Source organism: Rana temporaria, chromosome 5, assembly GCF_905171775.1.
Source record: "Rana temporaria chromosome 5, aRanTem1.1, whole genome shotgun sequence".
Classification (NCBI taxonomy): domain Eukaryota; kingdom Metazoa; phylum Chordata; class Amphibia; order Anura; family Ranidae; genus Rana; species Rana temporaria.
Window position 1 is genome coordinate 160126869 of NC_053493.1, and position 17996 is coordinate 160144864.

The 17996-nt window shown below is 45.6% G+C and overlaps 1 protein-coding gene across 3 annotated transcripts in view; it reads left to right on the forward strand.

The window, feature by feature from the left end:
* Positions 1-17996, forward strand: part of GRB10 (growth factor receptor bound protein 10) — a 244748-nt gene that overhangs the window by 111883 nt on the left and 114869 nt on the right. For all 3 annotated transcript variants that reach the window (XM_040353310.1, XM_040353308.1, XM_040353309.1), the window contains one exon: positions 7619-7835. In XM_040353310.1, coding sequence (XP_040209244.1) covers positions 7619-7835 — 217 coding nt within the window. The remainder of the gene's footprint in view (positions 1-7618; positions 7836-17996) is intronic.

Genomic DNA, 17996 nt, shown 5'->3' on the forward strand with positions numbered 1-17996 from the left:
CGGAGAAGTCTAAAGACCCCCGGAGCTGCCTAATAAATTACTTTAAAAGTGTGTGTGTTATCCAGGTGAATGGGTAGGGGTAAGATGTACCCCCATACTCATTCACATAGGGTGGGGGGGCAGGATATGGGGCCCCCTTATTAAAGGGGGCTCCTGGATTCTGATGAGCCCACAGACCCTGACAACCAACGACCAGGGTTGTCGGGAAGAGACTCTTGTCGTCATCAACATGGGGACAAGGTGCTTTGGGGTGGGGGGGCCGCAGTGTGCCCCAAAGCACCCACCCCTTGTTGAAAGCATGCAGCTTGGTACAGTTCAGGAAGGGGGACCCTTGTTCGCCCCCACCCCCTTCCCTGATCGGCCGGGCTGCGTGCTCGGATAAGGGTCTGGTATGGGTTTTGGACGTAGGGGTTCCCCTAAAATCCATACCAGACCGAAGGGCCTTGTATGCTCTTGGAGGTGAAACCCACGCTTTTTTTTTTTTTTTTTTTTTTTTTTTTTACGTTGAGTTCCCCCTCAAGATCAGCAGAGCACAAGTCGCATGCAACACTGTGTTCTGACTTTGGTCCGACTTTGATCCTACTTCAGCCCACTGAAGATCACTGAAGTCGGATTAAAGTAGTGCAGGGAGGGTTTTCAAAGTCGGACCGACATGTGTTGGACCAGTTAAGACGGCTCTCATAGAGAAACATTGATTTCCACACATGCAACATGAGCTACCAATGTCGGAGCGTTTGTCACACCAGTGTGAACCTGCCTAAAGGCCTACTAGAACAGCTGAACTTTTATTTGGGGTCAATCAGGCACTTTAAATGACAGGTGTGTACTGACTCCTATTTAACATGAGCTTGAATGTGATTGAAGAGGAAGTAAACTTTGCTCCCCCCCCTTGCAAAGTAAGGACATAATGTGCCATTATGCATTGTATACTAACACATTATGTGACTCTTACCTGCAAAATAAGCCCTTGTCATCCCAGCTGCAGGCTGCATCCATCTTAAATGTTCCTTCTGGGTCTGGCACCTGGCTCTGACTGGCCAGAGCCGTGTGACGTCAGTCCCACGAATGCACGTAGGATCTGCCAGTCATGGCACAGGGCTCTGAAGAAATGGCACCAGCGGCTTTTTCAGAGCACATGTGCCGAGGACCTAAACGGTGCAAGTTTAGGAGATATTTACAGTACCTATATGTAAGCCGCCTTATACTTTCCCCTTTAATTCTGAACACGGCTACATCCCCAGTTAGAAAGTTTGCACACATGCAACCACATTTATTTTAGTTTTTGAGCTTTAACCACTTAAGCCCCGGACCAAAATGCAGGTAAAAGACCAGGCCCCTTTTTGCGATTCGGCACTGTCGCTTTAACTGACAATTGCGCGGTCGTGCGACGTGGCTCCCAAACAAAATTGGCGTCCTTTTTTTCCCACAAATAGAGCTTTCTTTTGGTGGTATTTGATTACCTCTGCGGTTTTTATTTTTTGCGATATAAACAAAAATAGAGCGACAATTTTGAAGAAAAATCAATATTTTACTTTTTGCTATAATAAATATCCCCCAAAAATATATAAAAAAAAAAAAATTCCTCAGTTTAGGCCGATACGTATTCTTCTACCTATTTTTGGTAAAAATCGCAATAAGCGTTTATCGGTTGGTTTGCACAAAATTTATAGCGTTTACAAAATAGGGGATAGTTTTATTGCATTTTTATTTTTTTTTATTTGTTTACGACTTCTAATGGTGGCGATCAGCTTTTTTTTTTTTTTTTTTTTTTCGTGACTGCGACATTATGGCGGACACTTGGGACAATTTTGACAAATTTTTGGGACCATTGTCATTTTCACAGCATAAAATGCATTTAAAAGGCATTGTTTATTGTGAAAATGACAGTTGCAGTTTGGGAGTTAACCACAGGGGGCGCTGATGGGGTTATGTGTAACCTGAAGTGTGTTTACAACTGTAGGAGTGACGTCATCGATTGTGTCTCCCTATAAAAGGGATGACATGATCGATGCTGCCGCCACAGTGAAGAACGGGGAAGCCGCGTTTACACACGGCTCTCCTCGTTCTTCAGCTCCGTGGACCGATCGCGGGACTCCAGCGGCGATCGGGTCCGAGTCCTGCGGTCCCGGAGCGCGCCCGTGACCCACGGCTGGGTACTAGTACAGGACGTACCTGTACGTGCCCAGCCGTGCCATTCTGCCAACGTATATGTGCAGGAGGCGGTCCTTAAGTGGTTAATTTACTAGATTTCAGTTTTTTTTTTCGATTAAGTTGTACAGTTTATAAGTCACAGTAAAGGTGGAAAGTTCTGAAAAAATGCATTGTTACATCTCAAACTGTGTGTGTGTGTGTGTGTGTGTGTGTGTGTGTGTGTGTGTTCAAAATGCCCATCCAGTGCTGTGGAGAGGCAGAGCTCGAAGATGCGAGTTGGTTAGTGTAGATGTAGTGACCAGGGTGATAAGGTGAAAATCTGAACTATAGAGCGGTGTAAATAAAACTAAAGATTGCGGCTGGGTTCACAATAGTGCGACGTGGGAAACCCTGCGCATCCAGTGTGGGTTCTGCATCACACATGACTAGCAGGCAGTTCACATTGCCCTCTTCAAACCGCTGGGAGTGTCTATACAAAGTTAATGACACCCACAGATCGGTAAGCATATCGCAGTGCGAACTGTCAATTCAGACAGTAATCGGATCGTGTGGGTGTGAACACCCATGCGATCCAATTCTGGTACGAACAAAAAAGGGTCCTGCAGGTGTTTGCTTCTGAATGCGATGCAAATGCAGCCATACAATTCGCATTGCACAGACATAGCTTGTGATCTGCACAGCTGTGCGGAGCAAATCGCATGCGATATCTACAGCTCGCTCGCTACAGTGTGAATTGGCCCTGAACCTTACAAAGTGAAACGGAACAACACAACAGCCAGACCAAGAGGCTCTCTGCCTCCTGAGTATCCTATTGGTCCAGCAGAAAGCATATCTGGCTTCACAAAGTAGATGAATGGAGGGGGATACAATTCCTAGCAAACGGGGCAAGGACCCTGCTGTGGAAAGAAAATGTTAGTTGCCCAAAAAGACCAAGAGTAATTAATGAATGCAGGTAACAAACCTACTTTTAAGCACTTTAAAGCAGGAAAGCACTAGCATGGGAATCTGAGGTTTTGAACGGAGATCTGGAAAACCTGACCCATTGGTGCCCCCTGAGAACTGTGCTATACACTTGGTATTTTACCAACTTTGCTTGAAAGGGATCACTAATGCTATGCAGTCAAAAATCAGCACGTTCAAAAGTTGTTTATATACACTTTATTAGCCGTGTTTAGGAGAGTTGGCAGTATAGAAAACCTAAAATAAAATCTGCTAATGCTGTATAATGTGGGTAGCATCTGCATGAGGGCTGCATAGAAATAAATTCTGGTATTACATAAGGCACTGTAGTTATCTAATCTAACAGTATAATTATGTTATGTAAACCTTTTGAGTATAATGCTCAGATTTTCTTTTAAAGGACTGCAAGCAGAATGCACACATTTGCATGAACTCTGACTAACATAAGACAAAGACAGCCAATGATGGTGCGTAAAAGCAGTACAATGTGACCTGCGGCACATTATAACCTAGCCAGCTTTAACCACATGCCCTCTGGAAGATTTACCCCCCCCTCCCCACCCTTCATGGCCAGGCTGTTTTTGTGATATGGTTCTGCGTTATTTTAATTGACAATCATGCAGTCATGCAACGCTGTACCCAATTATTTTTTTTATTTTTTTTTTACCCCAAATGGAGCTATAAAAGACCAACAATTTTGAATAAACTTTATTACCTTCTGCTATAAAATGTATTTTTAACATTTTAAAAATCAATTTTATTTATAAATTTAGGCCAATCTACATTCTGCTACATATTTGTGGTAACAAAAATCCCAATAAGCGTAAATTTGTTGGTTTGAGCACATTTTGGTGTCTTCAATCTATGGGATATACTGGAATTTTATATATAAAAAATATATAGCGCATTATAGCAGGACTGCGACATTGTGGCAGACAATCTGACACTTTGTGGGAACTAGTGACACTAATACTGTGATCAGTGGTAGAAATATGCACTGTCACTGTACTAGTAACAATGGCTAAGAAGGTAAACATCTAGGGTGGGCAAGGGTTAAATGTGCCTAGCCAGTGTTTGTGTGTACTATGTGCTGTTTTTACAAAGGGATGTGATGGATTTTATTCCCTGCTTTGCTGGGAAAGAACAGCACCCCCCCCCCCCCACTTTAGGCTGGAGCTCTGCATTGTTTACATATGCAGAGCTCTGTCCAGCCTCTCTCCTCAACTATTAACAGACATCCATTGGCCAGCATCTGCTGATCGACTTCTGCTGTGCCCAAGCACAGCAAAGTGTGTGTGTTTATCTTTTTATACAGTCCTGATCAAAAGTTTAAGACCACTGGAAAAATGGCAAAACATCATATTTTACATTGTTGGATCTTAACAAGGTTCCAAGTAGAGCTTCAACATGCAACAAGAAATGAGAGTGAGACAAAAAAAATATTGAGCATTCAATTAATTGAAAATAATGAATAAACTGAAACAGGCTGTTTTTTCAGCTGATCAAAAGTTTAGGACCACACTTCCAAAAAAAACTAACCCCCCCAAAACAGAAATCCAACTTCCAAACATGAACTCTGTAATGAGTAGCTCCGCCGTTATTGTTGATCACTTCAAAAATTCATTTCGGCATGCTTGATGCCTCGCGTTTCCATGAGGTGAGTGGGAACATTTCTCCAAGTGGTGAAGACAGCCGCACGAAGGCCATCTACTGTCTGGAACTGGTGTCCATTTTTGTAAACTTCCCTTGCCATCAATCCCCAAAGGTTCTCAATTGGATGTAGATCAGGGGAACAGGCAGGATGGGCCACAGGAGTGATGTTATTCTCCTGGAAGAAGTCCCTTGTCCTGCGGGCATTGTGTACTGTAGGTTGTCCTGTTGAAAAACCCAGTCGTTACCACACAGACGAGGGCCCTCAGTCATGAGGAATGCTCTCTGCCACATCTGGACATAGCCAGCGGCCGTTTGACGCCCCTGCACTTCCTGAAGCTCCATTGTTCCACTAAAGGAAAAAGCACCCCAGACCATTATGGCACCCCCTCCACTGTGGCGCGTAGAAAACATCTCAGGTGGGATCTGCTTGTCATGCCAGTAACGTTAGAAACCATCAGGACCATCAAGGTAACATTTTTTTCTCATCGGAGAATAAAACTTTCTTCCACCTTTGAATGTCCCATGTTTGGTGCTCTCTTGCAAAGTCCAAAGGAGCAGTTCTGTGACGTTCAAGGAGACAAGGTTTTTCAAGACTTGTTTTGTTTTTGAAGCCCTTCAGTCTCCGATGTCGTCTGATTGGTTATGGGGCTGCAGTCAGCACCAGTAAGGGCCTTAATTTGGGTCGAGGATCGTCCAGTGTCTTGATGAGACCCTGCTTATGCAGTTCAGCAACCCGACCACGCTCAAAAGGAGTTTTTTTGCCTTTGCCATCACAACGTGTGACTACCTGACAGAAAATGACAATGAATCCACATCTTTGCACAGATTTGGCCTTTTTTAAAGGCATGTGGTCCTAAACTTTTGATCAGCTGAAAAACAGCCTGTTTCAGTTTATTCGTTATTTTCAATTAATTGAATGCTCAAATGTTTTGTCTCACTCTCATTTCTTCTTGCATGTTGAAGCTCTACTTGGAACCTTGTTAAGATCCAACAATGTAAAATATGATTTTTTGCCATTTTTCAAGTGGTCTTAAACTTTTGATCAGGACTGTATTATATATTTTTTTTACAAGGGAGTACACCCCTTTTTGTAAAGATTTTATATTTTCGTGTGACACTGCTACAATGTAAAGTATCATTTCTTCAAAGTAGTGAGTGTACCGCTTGTATAACAGTGCAATGACACAGCCATAAGTGAGTACAACCCTAAGTGAAAATGTCCAAATTGGGCTTAATTGGCCCTTTTTCCTCCCTGGTGTCATGTGACTTGTTAGTGTTACAAGGTCTCAGGTGTGAATGGAGAGCAGGTGTGTTCATATCTCTCCCTCTGCAACTGAGCTGCAGCACAGTGGCCAAGACCATACAGCAGTTGGACTGGTTCCACTGAGAACAGGCTTTGCCATGGTCGACCAAAGAAGTTGAGTGCACATGCTCGGCATCGTATTCAGAGTTGTCTTTGGGGAAATAAACGTATGAGAGCTGCCAGGATTGCTGCAGTGGTTGTGGGGGGGGGGGTCAGCCTGTCAGTGCTCAGACATGCACTGCAACCAATTGGTCTGCATGGCTGCACTTTGCGTAATCTGCGTCGCTGATTCTGGCGGAACTTCAGGAAAGTTTATCACAACGTTGCTCAGTGCTGATAAAAAATGGGTATCATTTTGGTTATTTTAGATCAGGGGTCTCCAAACATTCTAAACAAAGGGTCAGTTTATTGTCCTTCAGACTCTTGGAGTGCCGGACTTTGACCAGTGGGGGTGGCAATTTTCCTGGCAACAGTGGGACTAGACATTTGGTATTAGGGGGAGGAATAGTGCCCCATCGTTGGTATCATAGAAGGAATAGTGCCCTGTTAGTGATAGTGGGAGAAATGATGCTTCACTGTCGTGTCAGATGGCAAAATAGTGTCTTGTATCAGTGGGAGGGATGGAGCCCCAAGGGCCGGATAAAGGCAAAGGGCCGCTGTTTGGAGACCACTGTTTTAGCTCAGTAGATTACTTTTAGAAAAGCCTGGATACTCTCCTAAATGTACATAGTATAACTGGGTACTAAGATTTGTAGGTAAAGTTTAATCCGGGGTAAATCCGATTGCCTCTCGGGGGGGATCAGGAAGGAATTTTTCCCCCCTGCTGTAGCAAATTGGATCATGTTCTGCTGTGTTTTTTTTTTTTTTTTTTGTCTTCCTCGAACTGTGGGTATGGAGTTGGGTGTATGGGATTGTACTCTGTGTGTTTGTTTTTGTTTTTTTTTTGTGGTGGAACTGGATGGACTTTTTTTCAACCTGACTAACTATGTAACTATCAAAGGAATGAACTTAAGTCTGCAAATGAGGTCAGTTTAGCCACTTAAAGACCAAGCTTTTTTCTGACACTTGTTGCTTACAAGTTCAGTATTTTTTGCTAGAAAATTACTTGAATCACCCAAACATTCCCTCTCCCTCAAACGGTATACATTCAGCATGTGTAGGTCAGCCGGTCTGACAGAACCCAGCCATTTGCTGGAAACTGACCAGCTGACTGGAGTGTTTTGGTAGGAACATAACCGCTCAGAAGGGGGGATTGCTGTACTGACGTCTGGCTTGTTAGTACAGTGGCTCTAGCTGGAGCTGTCAGGTTTGTTTGTTTTTAACCCAGCGGGTTGAACAAAAGCTTGGTGTGTACCAAGCTTTCATGTTTTGGATTGAGACACACTATAGAAGGATAAGCTTTCATGTTTTTAAAACCACTTTTTAGTACCAGGAATGTCTGCCAAGGGCCCCATTTGTGGCACTATGTAAATTGCCTTGGTGGTAACAAAATCCATTGCATTATTACACGTTTGATAATTTTGTTAAATGTTTTTTGTTCTTTCTCTTTAGATGATGATGTTGACCTAGAGGCTCTTGTGAATGATATGAATTCTTCTCTGGACAGTTTGTACTCTACATGCAGCAGGGTATCGGAATCTGTGCCACTTCTTAAAAATGGACAGCTTAATCAAAGCCAGCTATCAAACTCAGGAACCAACAATCTTCCGTCCACACAACAGCGACAGAAGATGCAACGCTCCCAACCAATGCAAATACAAGCAGTCAGGTTGTAAACCCAATCAGCATGTTTCATTTAGAATTTTCTTGACATGTCTTCAAAGCCAACTTCACCAGTATATTTAGTGTTTGGTGCAGTGTCCTTTTTTTTTTTTTTTTTTGTAGGTGTTGCAAACAAAACGAAGAGAAAATAAAATGTGCCTAGAACAATTTTCTGTTGGCGACCTTTTGCCATAGAAGGAAAACTAAAACAAAGATACCCTGTAAAAAAGCTTAAAGTAGACCTATAGGCCAAACTTTTGTGTTTTTCATTTTGAACTGGGGGAGGGTTAAGACCTATCTTATGTTCCTTCTGTATTCCATTGGAGAGATTTGTACTCGTATAGCCAAACCAAGAAGTGGGGAAATCCCTGCAAATTAAAGGGGTTGTAAGGTCAGAAGGCTTTTTAAAGCCTGTGTGCAAAAGCCCCCCTAATACTGGAGCCCCTTCTCTGTCCAGCGATGTCCATGTGTGTCTTGGCCCCACCTCCTCTCCCTCCTGATTGGTTAACCTGACAGAAGCCAATGGGGCCACTGCTGTGTCTCAGCCAATCAGGGGGTGGGGCCAAACCACAGCTCTGTCTGAATGGACAGACAGAGCTGAAGCTCAGCTTGGGTGCCCCCTTAAGCAGCTTGCTGTGGGGGCACACAACAGGAGCAAGGGGCCAGGAGCACAGAAGAGGGACCCAAGAAGAGAAGGATCTGGGCTGCTCTGTGCAAATCCACTGCATCAGAGCAGGTAAGTATAACGTGTGTGTGTGTGTGTGTGTGTGTGTGTTTTTTATTTTTTTAAAGAAAATACTTTACAATCACTTTAAGGGAATACCTTGGGTCTTGCTATTGGGCAGGGTTGGTTCTAGCCTGTCTGATGTGGGGTGCAGTAAAAGATGGGAGGTCAGCAATTTGTAGGGAAGTGTACAGGTGTTGGCAGGGCAGAAGACGGGGTCAGTAAGTGAGGCAGAGTTCTGAGGTCAGTAGTTCACTTAAATCCGTTTTCTTTATCGTACATCACGGGACACAGAGCGGCATATTCATTACTATATGGGTTATATGGAGTACCTTCAGGTGTTGACACTGGCAATCTTCAAACAGGAAATGCCCCTCCCTATATAACCCCCTCCCATAGGAGGAGTACCTCAGTTTTTACGCCAGTGTCTTAGGTGTTAGTCATGGTTTAGCTTGCCTCCGCATCCTTGGGATTAGGTGAGCTAACCGGTTCTGTCCAAAAAAGCCTCAGCGCTAAAGTGGTCAGTAACCGGACCCCAAACCCTTGGGGTATAGCCCATAATGCTTTTCTTTTTAGAGAGCTGGACCCTGGGCCCAGAACTTAGAAACCTTTGGGTGCCTAATGTTTCTGTTGCCAGAGTGCTATATGGGCCCAGGACAGTGGATCCTTCATAGGAACCCAGGGCCTGAAGGTCTAGACATCCCCACCGAGATGGGGGAAGATTGGGCCTCTTGCTTGGCAAAGTCCTGCGGCATGGAGCAGGTGAGTGAGGGGAAAACTTGCGGAACTTGGTTCTTAGCAGGTTTTTTCTGGGGGGTCACAGGGGACATGCCTAAAGTTATGCACTGCATCTGGCAAACTAGTCACATATCATAAAGATAGGATGGCTCTATATGTATTATTCCCCATAAAATGTGACCTCCCTTGTAGTGTTGGAAAAGCATTGAGTGGGGCCTGTGTGATATAAAGTATATGTGTGTGTCAGAGAGCTGTGCTTACCTGCAAGCCTCCAGGCGATGCTCCATTCAGTCTTCTTCCTCAGAGCCTGCAAAGCAGGCAAAACGCTGACCTCCTCATGGTTCCAGGCTGCAGGCTGCAGTTTGCTGGAGCAGAGAGGTCCCTTCCTCCCAACCCCACCCCCCCCCCTGTCGGGAGGGGCATTTCCTGTTTGAGATTGCTGGGGGGGGGAAGGGCGGGTCAGTGGCTTAAGGAAGGGGCGGCCCTTCCTTGTTTGTTCCATATAGCTCATTCAATACTTTGGAACTGGGGAGGAAAGACCAGAACGGCAAGCACGGGGCGCCGAGGACACACAGTGGCCAGAAAGAATATTGCAGTCTTCAGAAAGACTGTTTTCAAGCCTAGGAATAGGCTGTTTCTTTTCCATCTCATAGTTTTTCTTGCAATACTACTCAGGGGGACAGAATGTTTTTTCTTTCCTAGATTTGAAGAAAAAAAAAAAAAAAAAGAAAAAAAAAAAAAAAAAAATGTCATCTAGGGGAGAGGAAGCATTTTTTATCCCCCAAACAGGTGTTTGGGCATTTAACTATTTATAAGTCCCAGGTACCAATAAGTAGCAGGTGTACCTCGGTATTGTACCATGGCATCAAAAAACAAGGGTACAAGAGGTGGGGATTCCCCCAGAGAGTCTGAGGTCTCGGACAAAGCTATGCCGCTGCTTTCCCCACAGGGAGCCTTGGGGCCATCGGGATCTGGGGCTGGAGCTGACGCGAGTCAGTCCAACCCTAAGATGGTCACGGAGAAGGTATTACTCACCTCTTTAAAAGAGATGCAGAAAAGCATGGGAAAAATGATAGCCGCAGCTATGCGGGGCAGTAAGCGGAATAGATCTCCGTCGCCCGAGCGCGGACCCTCAGAGGAGGAGGTCCTTTCCTCAGGGGAATTGGACGACCTCTTGGACAAGGACCAAGTAGGTTCAGGGATCGAGGATCCGGATACAGAGGAGTCTGGGGCAGTCTCCCTGAGGGAGAGCTGGTGGATTCAAGGATTGTCGGACTTGGTCCATAAGGCATTCAACTTGCCAGTACCAGATCTCCAGGTATCGACGGTTTCAGCTTTGGGCTCACTGAGGGCGCCTCAAAGCAATGCTGTGTTTCCGATCCATCCTCTATTAGAGGGAGTTTTGTTCCAAGATTGGAACAAGCCAGATAAGATCTTCTTACCACCTAAAAGATTCTCTGTCCTATATCCTATGGAAGATAAATTTTCCAAAAGATGGGCTACTCCTGCAGTGGACGCAGCCATCTCATGTGTTAACAAATCGTTAACATGCCCTGTAGAAAACATACAGGTGTTCAAGGATCCAGTTGATAAGCGCTTGGAAGCACTACTTAAGAACTCCTTCACTGCTGCAGGGGCAGTAGTACAGCCAGCTGTGGCCGCGATTGGGGTTGCTCAAGCATTATCGGATCAATTTAAGCAGATGCTTAAACTTATTCCTGCTCAGCAGGCAGAAGAATTTTCGGATGTCCCTAAGGCCATATGTTTTACGGTAGACGCAATCAAGGATTCTATCCAGCAAGCGTCACGTTTATCGTTATCCCTTATCCATATGAGAAGACTCTTATGGTTAAAAAGCTGGGAGGCTGAGCCCCCATGCAAGAAGCTCCTGGTAGGGTTCCCCTTCCATGGAGGACGACTCTTCGGAGAAGACCTAGATAAATACATTCAGACCATTTCAAACGGCAAGAGTACTCTCTTGCCAACTAAGAAGAAGGTTCAGGGGCCTGCGTTTAAACGACAGTATTCCCCTGGGCAGGGGCCCTCTAATACTAAGCAGTATCGACGGCCTCCTGCAAAAGCAAGCTTCGGCTTCAACAGCAGATCACAAGGACAGGCTGTTAGAGGCAAAAGGCAGTGGTTTCGCAAACCAGCAAAACCAGCCCCCAAGCCAACCTTATGAAGGGGCGCCCCCACCCACGAAGGTGGGGGGAAGGCTGCGACTCTTTTCAGAGATTTGGGAAGCCAGCATTCCCGACGAGTGGGTACGGTCTTCCGTGGCCACAGGCTACAAACTAGATTTCCTAAGGTTTCCTCCTCCTCATTTCCAGGAGTCGAGGATTCCAAACGATCCGGAGAAGGGAGCTGCATTAAGATCGGCATTAGATCATCTACTTTCCCAGGAAGTAATAGTAGAGGTACCAGTCCTGGAACAGGGGCTAGGTTTCTACTCCAACCTATTCATCATCCCGAAGTCCAATGGAGATGTCAGGCCAATTTTGGACCTAAAGATGGTAAATACATACCTAAAGATCCGCTCATTTCGGATAGAATCCGTGCGGTCAGCAGCTACCACACTCCAAAAGGACGACTTCATGGCGTCCATAGACATAAAGGATGCCTACCTTCATCTTCCAATTTATCAGCCACATCAAAAAATATCTACGCTTCATGGTGGCTTCGCGTCACTTCCAATTCGTGGCGCTTCCCTTCGGGTTGGCTACGGCCCCCCGGGTGTTCACGAAGGTCCTAGCTCCAATCCTAGCCAAACTAAGGATCCAAGGGGTCACGATCCTAGCATACCTGGACGACCTCCTAGTCATAGATCACTCGTCTCCTGGCTTGGAGCGAGCAGTGGCCCTCACGGTCCAATACCTCGAGAGGTTCGGCTGGGTCCTAAATCGAGAAAAGTCAGCTTTCCTGCCCACAAGGCAGTTGGAATATCTCGGCATGAGATTAGACACAGAACAACAAAGAGTGTTTCTACCTCCTGAGGAAGGTCAAAGCCATCAAGGAATTAATCCTACTGGTTCTAAGCAAGAAGGAACCGACTATTCGCCTATGTATGAGGTTACTAGGCAAGATGGTGGCCACATTCGAGGCGGTACCATACGCCCAGAGCCACACTCGCATCCTGCAGGCAGCCATCCTGTCAGCATGGAGCAGAAGGCCACAGGCCTTGGATATCCCGTTGCCGCTCTCATCAAGAGTCCGACAAAGTCTGTGTTGGTGGTTAGACCCTCAGAATCTACTGAAGGGGAAGTCTTTCAGCCCAGTGGCTTGGAAGATAGTGACCACAGACGCCAGCCTGATGGGCTGGGGAGCAATTTTGGATGGTTGCACTCGCCAAAGTACTTGGGCAACGCCAGAGAAGCAGTTGCCCATCAACATCTTGGAGCTCAGAGCTGCTCGACTAGCCCTCAGGGCTTGGACGTCAAAATTGCAGGGGTTCCCGGTGAGAATTCAATCAGACAATGCCACGGCCGTGGCATACATAAATCACCAAGGGGGAACCAGGAGTCAAGCCGCTCAGAGAGAGGTGAGCTTGATTCTCCTATGGGCAGAGGCTCATGTGCCCTGCATATCGGCAATATTCATTCCAGGAGTGGACAACTTTCAGGCGGACTTCTTAAGCCGCCAGACTCTATTGCCGGGGGAATGGTCTCTGCATCCACAAACCTTTCAAGCACTCTGCCAAAGATGGGGAGTGCCGGACGTGGATATCATGGCATCGAGACTCAACAAGAAGCTAGACAGGTTCATGTCCCGCTCAAGGGATCCGATGGCCTGCGGAACCGATGCGTTGGTTTGCCCTTGGCATCAGTTCAAACTTCTTTATGCGTTTCCCCCGCTCCAGTTACTACCCCGCCTGCTGCGCAGGATCCGGGTGGAGCACATACCAGTCATCCTGGTAGCTCCAGCATGGCCCAGAAGGGCATGGTACTCACTAATCTTAAGGATGGTAGTGGGAGACCCTTGGACTCTTCCTCTACGGCCAGACCTGCTATCGCAAGGTCCGATCCTCCACCCTGCCTTACGGCATCTAAATTTGACGGCCTGGAAGCTAAATCCCTGATTCTCAGGGGTAGAGGTCTGTCTCAGAAAGTAATCTCTACCCTAATCAGAGCCAGGAAACCGGTCTCTAGGGTGATTTATTACAGGGTCTGGAAGGCCTATGTAGGCTGGTGTGAGTCCAAGCGATGGCTTTCTCGCAAATTCACCATTGATAGAGTTTTAAGTTTTCTCCAGCTAGGAGTGGATAAAGGATTGGCATTAAGCACAATCAAAGGACAGATTTCTGCTCTGTCAGTGTGGTTTCAGCGGCCGCTGGCCACCCACTCGCTGGTTAAGACCTTCCTTCAAGGGGTCTTACGTATTAAACCTCCAGTTAAATCCCCGCTTTGCCCGTGGGATTTAAACCTTGTTCTGTCAAGTTTACAGAAACAACCGTTTGAGCCGTTGGCTGAAATTCCTTTGGTTTTACTGACAAGGAAGTTAGTATTTTTGGTCGCCATAGTTTCCGCAAGAAGAGTATCGGAACTGGCGGCCTTATCCTGTAAGGAACCATATCTTATTTTTCACAAGGACAGGGTCGTTCTCCGCCCTCATCCTTCCTTCCTACCGAAGGTTGTATCCAGTTTTCATTTGAACCAGGATTTGGTATTACCATCCTTCTTCCCTAAACCTACTTCCAGAAAGGAAGGGTTGCTGCATACCTTGGATATCGTCAGGGCCATGAAGGCCTATCTTAAAGCTACAAAGAAGATCCGGAAAACAGATGTGCTGTTCATATTACCAGATGGGCCCAAGAAGGGGCAGGCAGCTGCAAAGTCCACCATTTCTAGGTGGATTAAGCAATTAATCACTCAGGCCTACGGCTTGAAAGGGTTGCCTCCTCCAGTATCATTAAAGGCTCATTCTACTAGGGCCATGGGCGCCTCCTGGGCAGCACACCACCAGATCTCTATGGCTCAAGTTTGCAAGGCGGCAACCTGGTCTTCTGTCCACACGTTTACAAAATTCTACCAGTTGGACGTAAGAAGGAGGTCTGATACAGCCTTTGGGCAGGCAGTGCTGCAGGCTGCAGTTTGAGACCCTCGGATTCCGGGGGCTCCTCTTTTTTGAGTTAAATTTAAAATTTAAGATTATTTTTCTCAACTAAGTTGGATTTATTATGATTTGAGTATTTCTCTAAATTAAATCCTTTTGTCTTGGAGATGTTCTCCCTCCCCTCATTGTGAGCATTGCTTTGGGACATCCCATATAGTAATGAATATGCCGCTCTGTGTCCCGTGATGTACGATAAAGAAAAAGGGATTTTTAATACAGCTTACCTGTAAAATCCTTTTCTTGGAGTACATCACGGGACACAGAGCTCCCACCCCTCTTTTTTGGGGACCATTTTGGGAGGCATACTGCTTGCTACAAAACTGAGGTACTCCTCCTATGGGAGGGGGTTATATAGGGAGGGGCATTTCCTGTTTGAAGATTGCCAGTGTCAACACCTGAAGGTACTCCATATAACCCATATAGTAATGAATATGCCGCTCTGTGTCCCGTGATGTACTCCAAGAAAAGGATTTTACAGGTAAGCTGTATTAAAAATCCCTTTTTTAGGGTGAACCTCCACTTTAATACTGTAGTAAAGGTCTTTAAAAGAATTACACCTGCAAATTTATGTTATAATGTGCTAGTATGCCCTTTAAAAAGCATACTAGCACATGGCACGCTTGCCTTTTAAAATGAAACTCTCCAGCGGTGCACTGACAAGGCTTCTCCATCTTAACCTGGTTTTCCTTCTGGTTTGCTGGCTCCAGTCCTTTGGCCGAGTCATGATGTAATTCCCGAACATGCGAGTCGAGGTCATGTCAAAGGGCTTTTTTTTGGGGAAGGGGGTTTACTTTAAGGCAGAACTTTGTTTTTTCCTTGTTGCTAATCTCTTTTCACAAAGTAGGTCACTCATGTTCTTCGGAGCTCCTGTATAGGGTTGCAACTAATGATTATTTTCATAATCGATTAGTTGGCCGATTATTGTTTCGAATAATCTGTTAATAAACTTATAAAAACATTTTTTAGCTGCGATTTGCATTTTATTTATTTTTTGGCCAATTTGTTGTTGGGCATATTAGAAAACACAAATTTCCACAAAAATGTTTTTCTGCAGCTTCTCCATTGAAGTATATTGAACCAAAAAAACAAAATGGCACCGTTTTGCGTTAAAAAAAAGTCCTTGCCCTTTCCAAATACGCAACAGCTGAAAAAATCATGGATGTGAAACAATGTAAATTAACTGTAGTGTGTTTCTGCAAAAAGCAGAGGTGTGACCCCGGCCTGAGATGTTTAGTAACATAATGGGGTTAAAGCTAAAATTAGTACAAAGAGAAAATAATCGCTACTGTAAGGGGTTCATTTTTTTACTGTGGGACAGTGAAAGTAATATTTACAGTAGAGATTTGCTCTTTTTGTACTATAAAGGGCATTTTTTTATTTTTTTTAACCCAATTATGTTACTGGCTGATTAATCGATTATGAAAATAGTAATCGATTGATTTCATAATCGATTAGTTGTCGATTAATCGATTAGTTGTTTCGGCCCTACTCCTGTAGTTCCTCTGTAATGGGCTGCTGTGCTTGCTGAAAAAACGTTCTTGCCTGGTGACTTCCTTCTTGTAAGACTGCTGGCTGCTATCCCTCCAGTAACCTCAGCCAGAGTTCTGACACGCCCCCTTGTAGTTCTAGCAGGGAGGAGGTAGGTACGTAGTGGGTGGAAGGGAATCTCGCTGCTCACGGTCTGTGCCACCCATGAAGGTATCCTTCCTCCCTCCTCCCCCCTCACAGCAATCTACCCACACCATACCGCCCCCTGCTTGCTATCTCCGTGCGGAGCTGGATTATTGTAAGAAATTACTTGTATGACACAGCGGGGGATCGTCTGCTGTGTCAGGTATTGTATATGAGAGGACGCCACTCGCTGATGTCCTGCCGGCAAATTAACAGTGCGCCATCGATCATAATACCGGTGGGGAGGCGGGACATCAGCAATTAGTATTCTCGTATAAAAAACCTGACACAGCAGGGGATTCCTGCTGTCATACAAGTAATTTTTGATAGTCCTCTGCAATGGTGGTCTCTACAACACGGCACTGGTTTTCTTTTATAAGGCTGTAACCCATCATACCGTGTGGTATGACTGGCTGCATAATGAGACAGGTGATTTATGTTCAAGTGGGAGAGTTCACATTTACATGTACAAGCTAGTGTGAACCATACACTAATTATACCACCCATATACTGCTGTCCTTTTAAGGTGGTGACAGTAAGCTGACACCTATGCTGCACATGTAAGGTTACTTTCATCCTGTTAAAAACAAAAAAAAAAATGGCAATATGAGTGCCATTTAGTGACTGATAGGGAGGCATGTAACCCTAAGTTTCTTTTTCCAGCAGAGGAAATTGATGAGCTTTTAAAATCAATTTATGCCTCTGAACAGATTGATACCACACCAAAATCCAATCTGTGCCAGATGGAATGTATAGTGGGCTTCAGGGGCGGAAGTCAAGGACTTTCCCAGGTTCACCAGTCACTTAAGGATATGATTCTGTCAGAATGGAAAGATCCGGAAAGGAGAGTGTTCCAACCTAAATGGCACAAAAGATTTCCTTTTCAATCTGAAATTGAAGAGACTTTCTTTAAATGTCCTAGGCTAGATGCCCATATGTCTCGGGTTTCTAAGAAGTCAGACCTGTCCTTTTGAAGACTCTGGAGTCCTGAAAGTAAATGTATAGGAAGGCCGATTCTTTGCTACGCAAGGCCTGGGATGCTTCAGCTTTATCCTTGGGTCCAGTTGTAGCATCCACCAGTGGGGCTAGGAATTTAGATGTATGGGTTCAGTGTCTGGACGAGCTCCTTTCGTCTGACACCCCCAAAGAGCAGATTAGGGAGTCCCTCCCACTCATTGCTAAGTCAGTAGCCGCTTTGGCAGATGCAGCTGCATCCTCTGTGAAAGCTACAGCTAGGTCTTCTGCTCCTCATTAATTCAACCAGACGAGCAATCTGGCTTGGGTCTTGGGAGAGGGATCTGGTCTCCATGAACAAGCTCTGCGCCATTCCCTTTTGAAGGTAAGCTCTTATTCGGTTCCTCCTTGGTGGAGGTCCTAGCTCGTTCCTCTTAAGTGTAGACATTTCTCTTCTCAAAAGAATAAGCCACAGAATGAGACTTTTTGTGGTTTCCAAAACAAAACTAATTTTGGAACCAACAGGCGACGAAAAAGTGGTCTTTTAACAAAGATAAGCAAAAGGGGACTCTCTCTCTTTACTGCTTCAGCCTCTTCCAAAAATCCCCAGTGATGCAGGGGTAGGGGGAAAGGCTGTCCCATTTCGTCAAGGAATGGGAAAAGATTTCCGACAATTTCTTCCAAGCATCTTCGAGGACAGCCCATGAGACCTAGGGCTCCTCCTCCTACCAGGACAGGAAACGCCTTACCCCCAACAGATAAAAGGGTGGTCCTCCAGGCCCCATGTCAGTATTGGTGTTTCCTCCGGTCGGGGGGTAACATGTTTCCTGGAACTGGTTCCCCTAGGTCTTAAGAGCATGGCTCCCTGAGCGATGGGTGAGTTTTCCTACCTCTTCCTTGGGTCCCAGAGCGGCACATCCACCGGGGGAGTTGGTTTGTGGCTGCTGTCCCTGCTTCTCGGTACATGGAGAA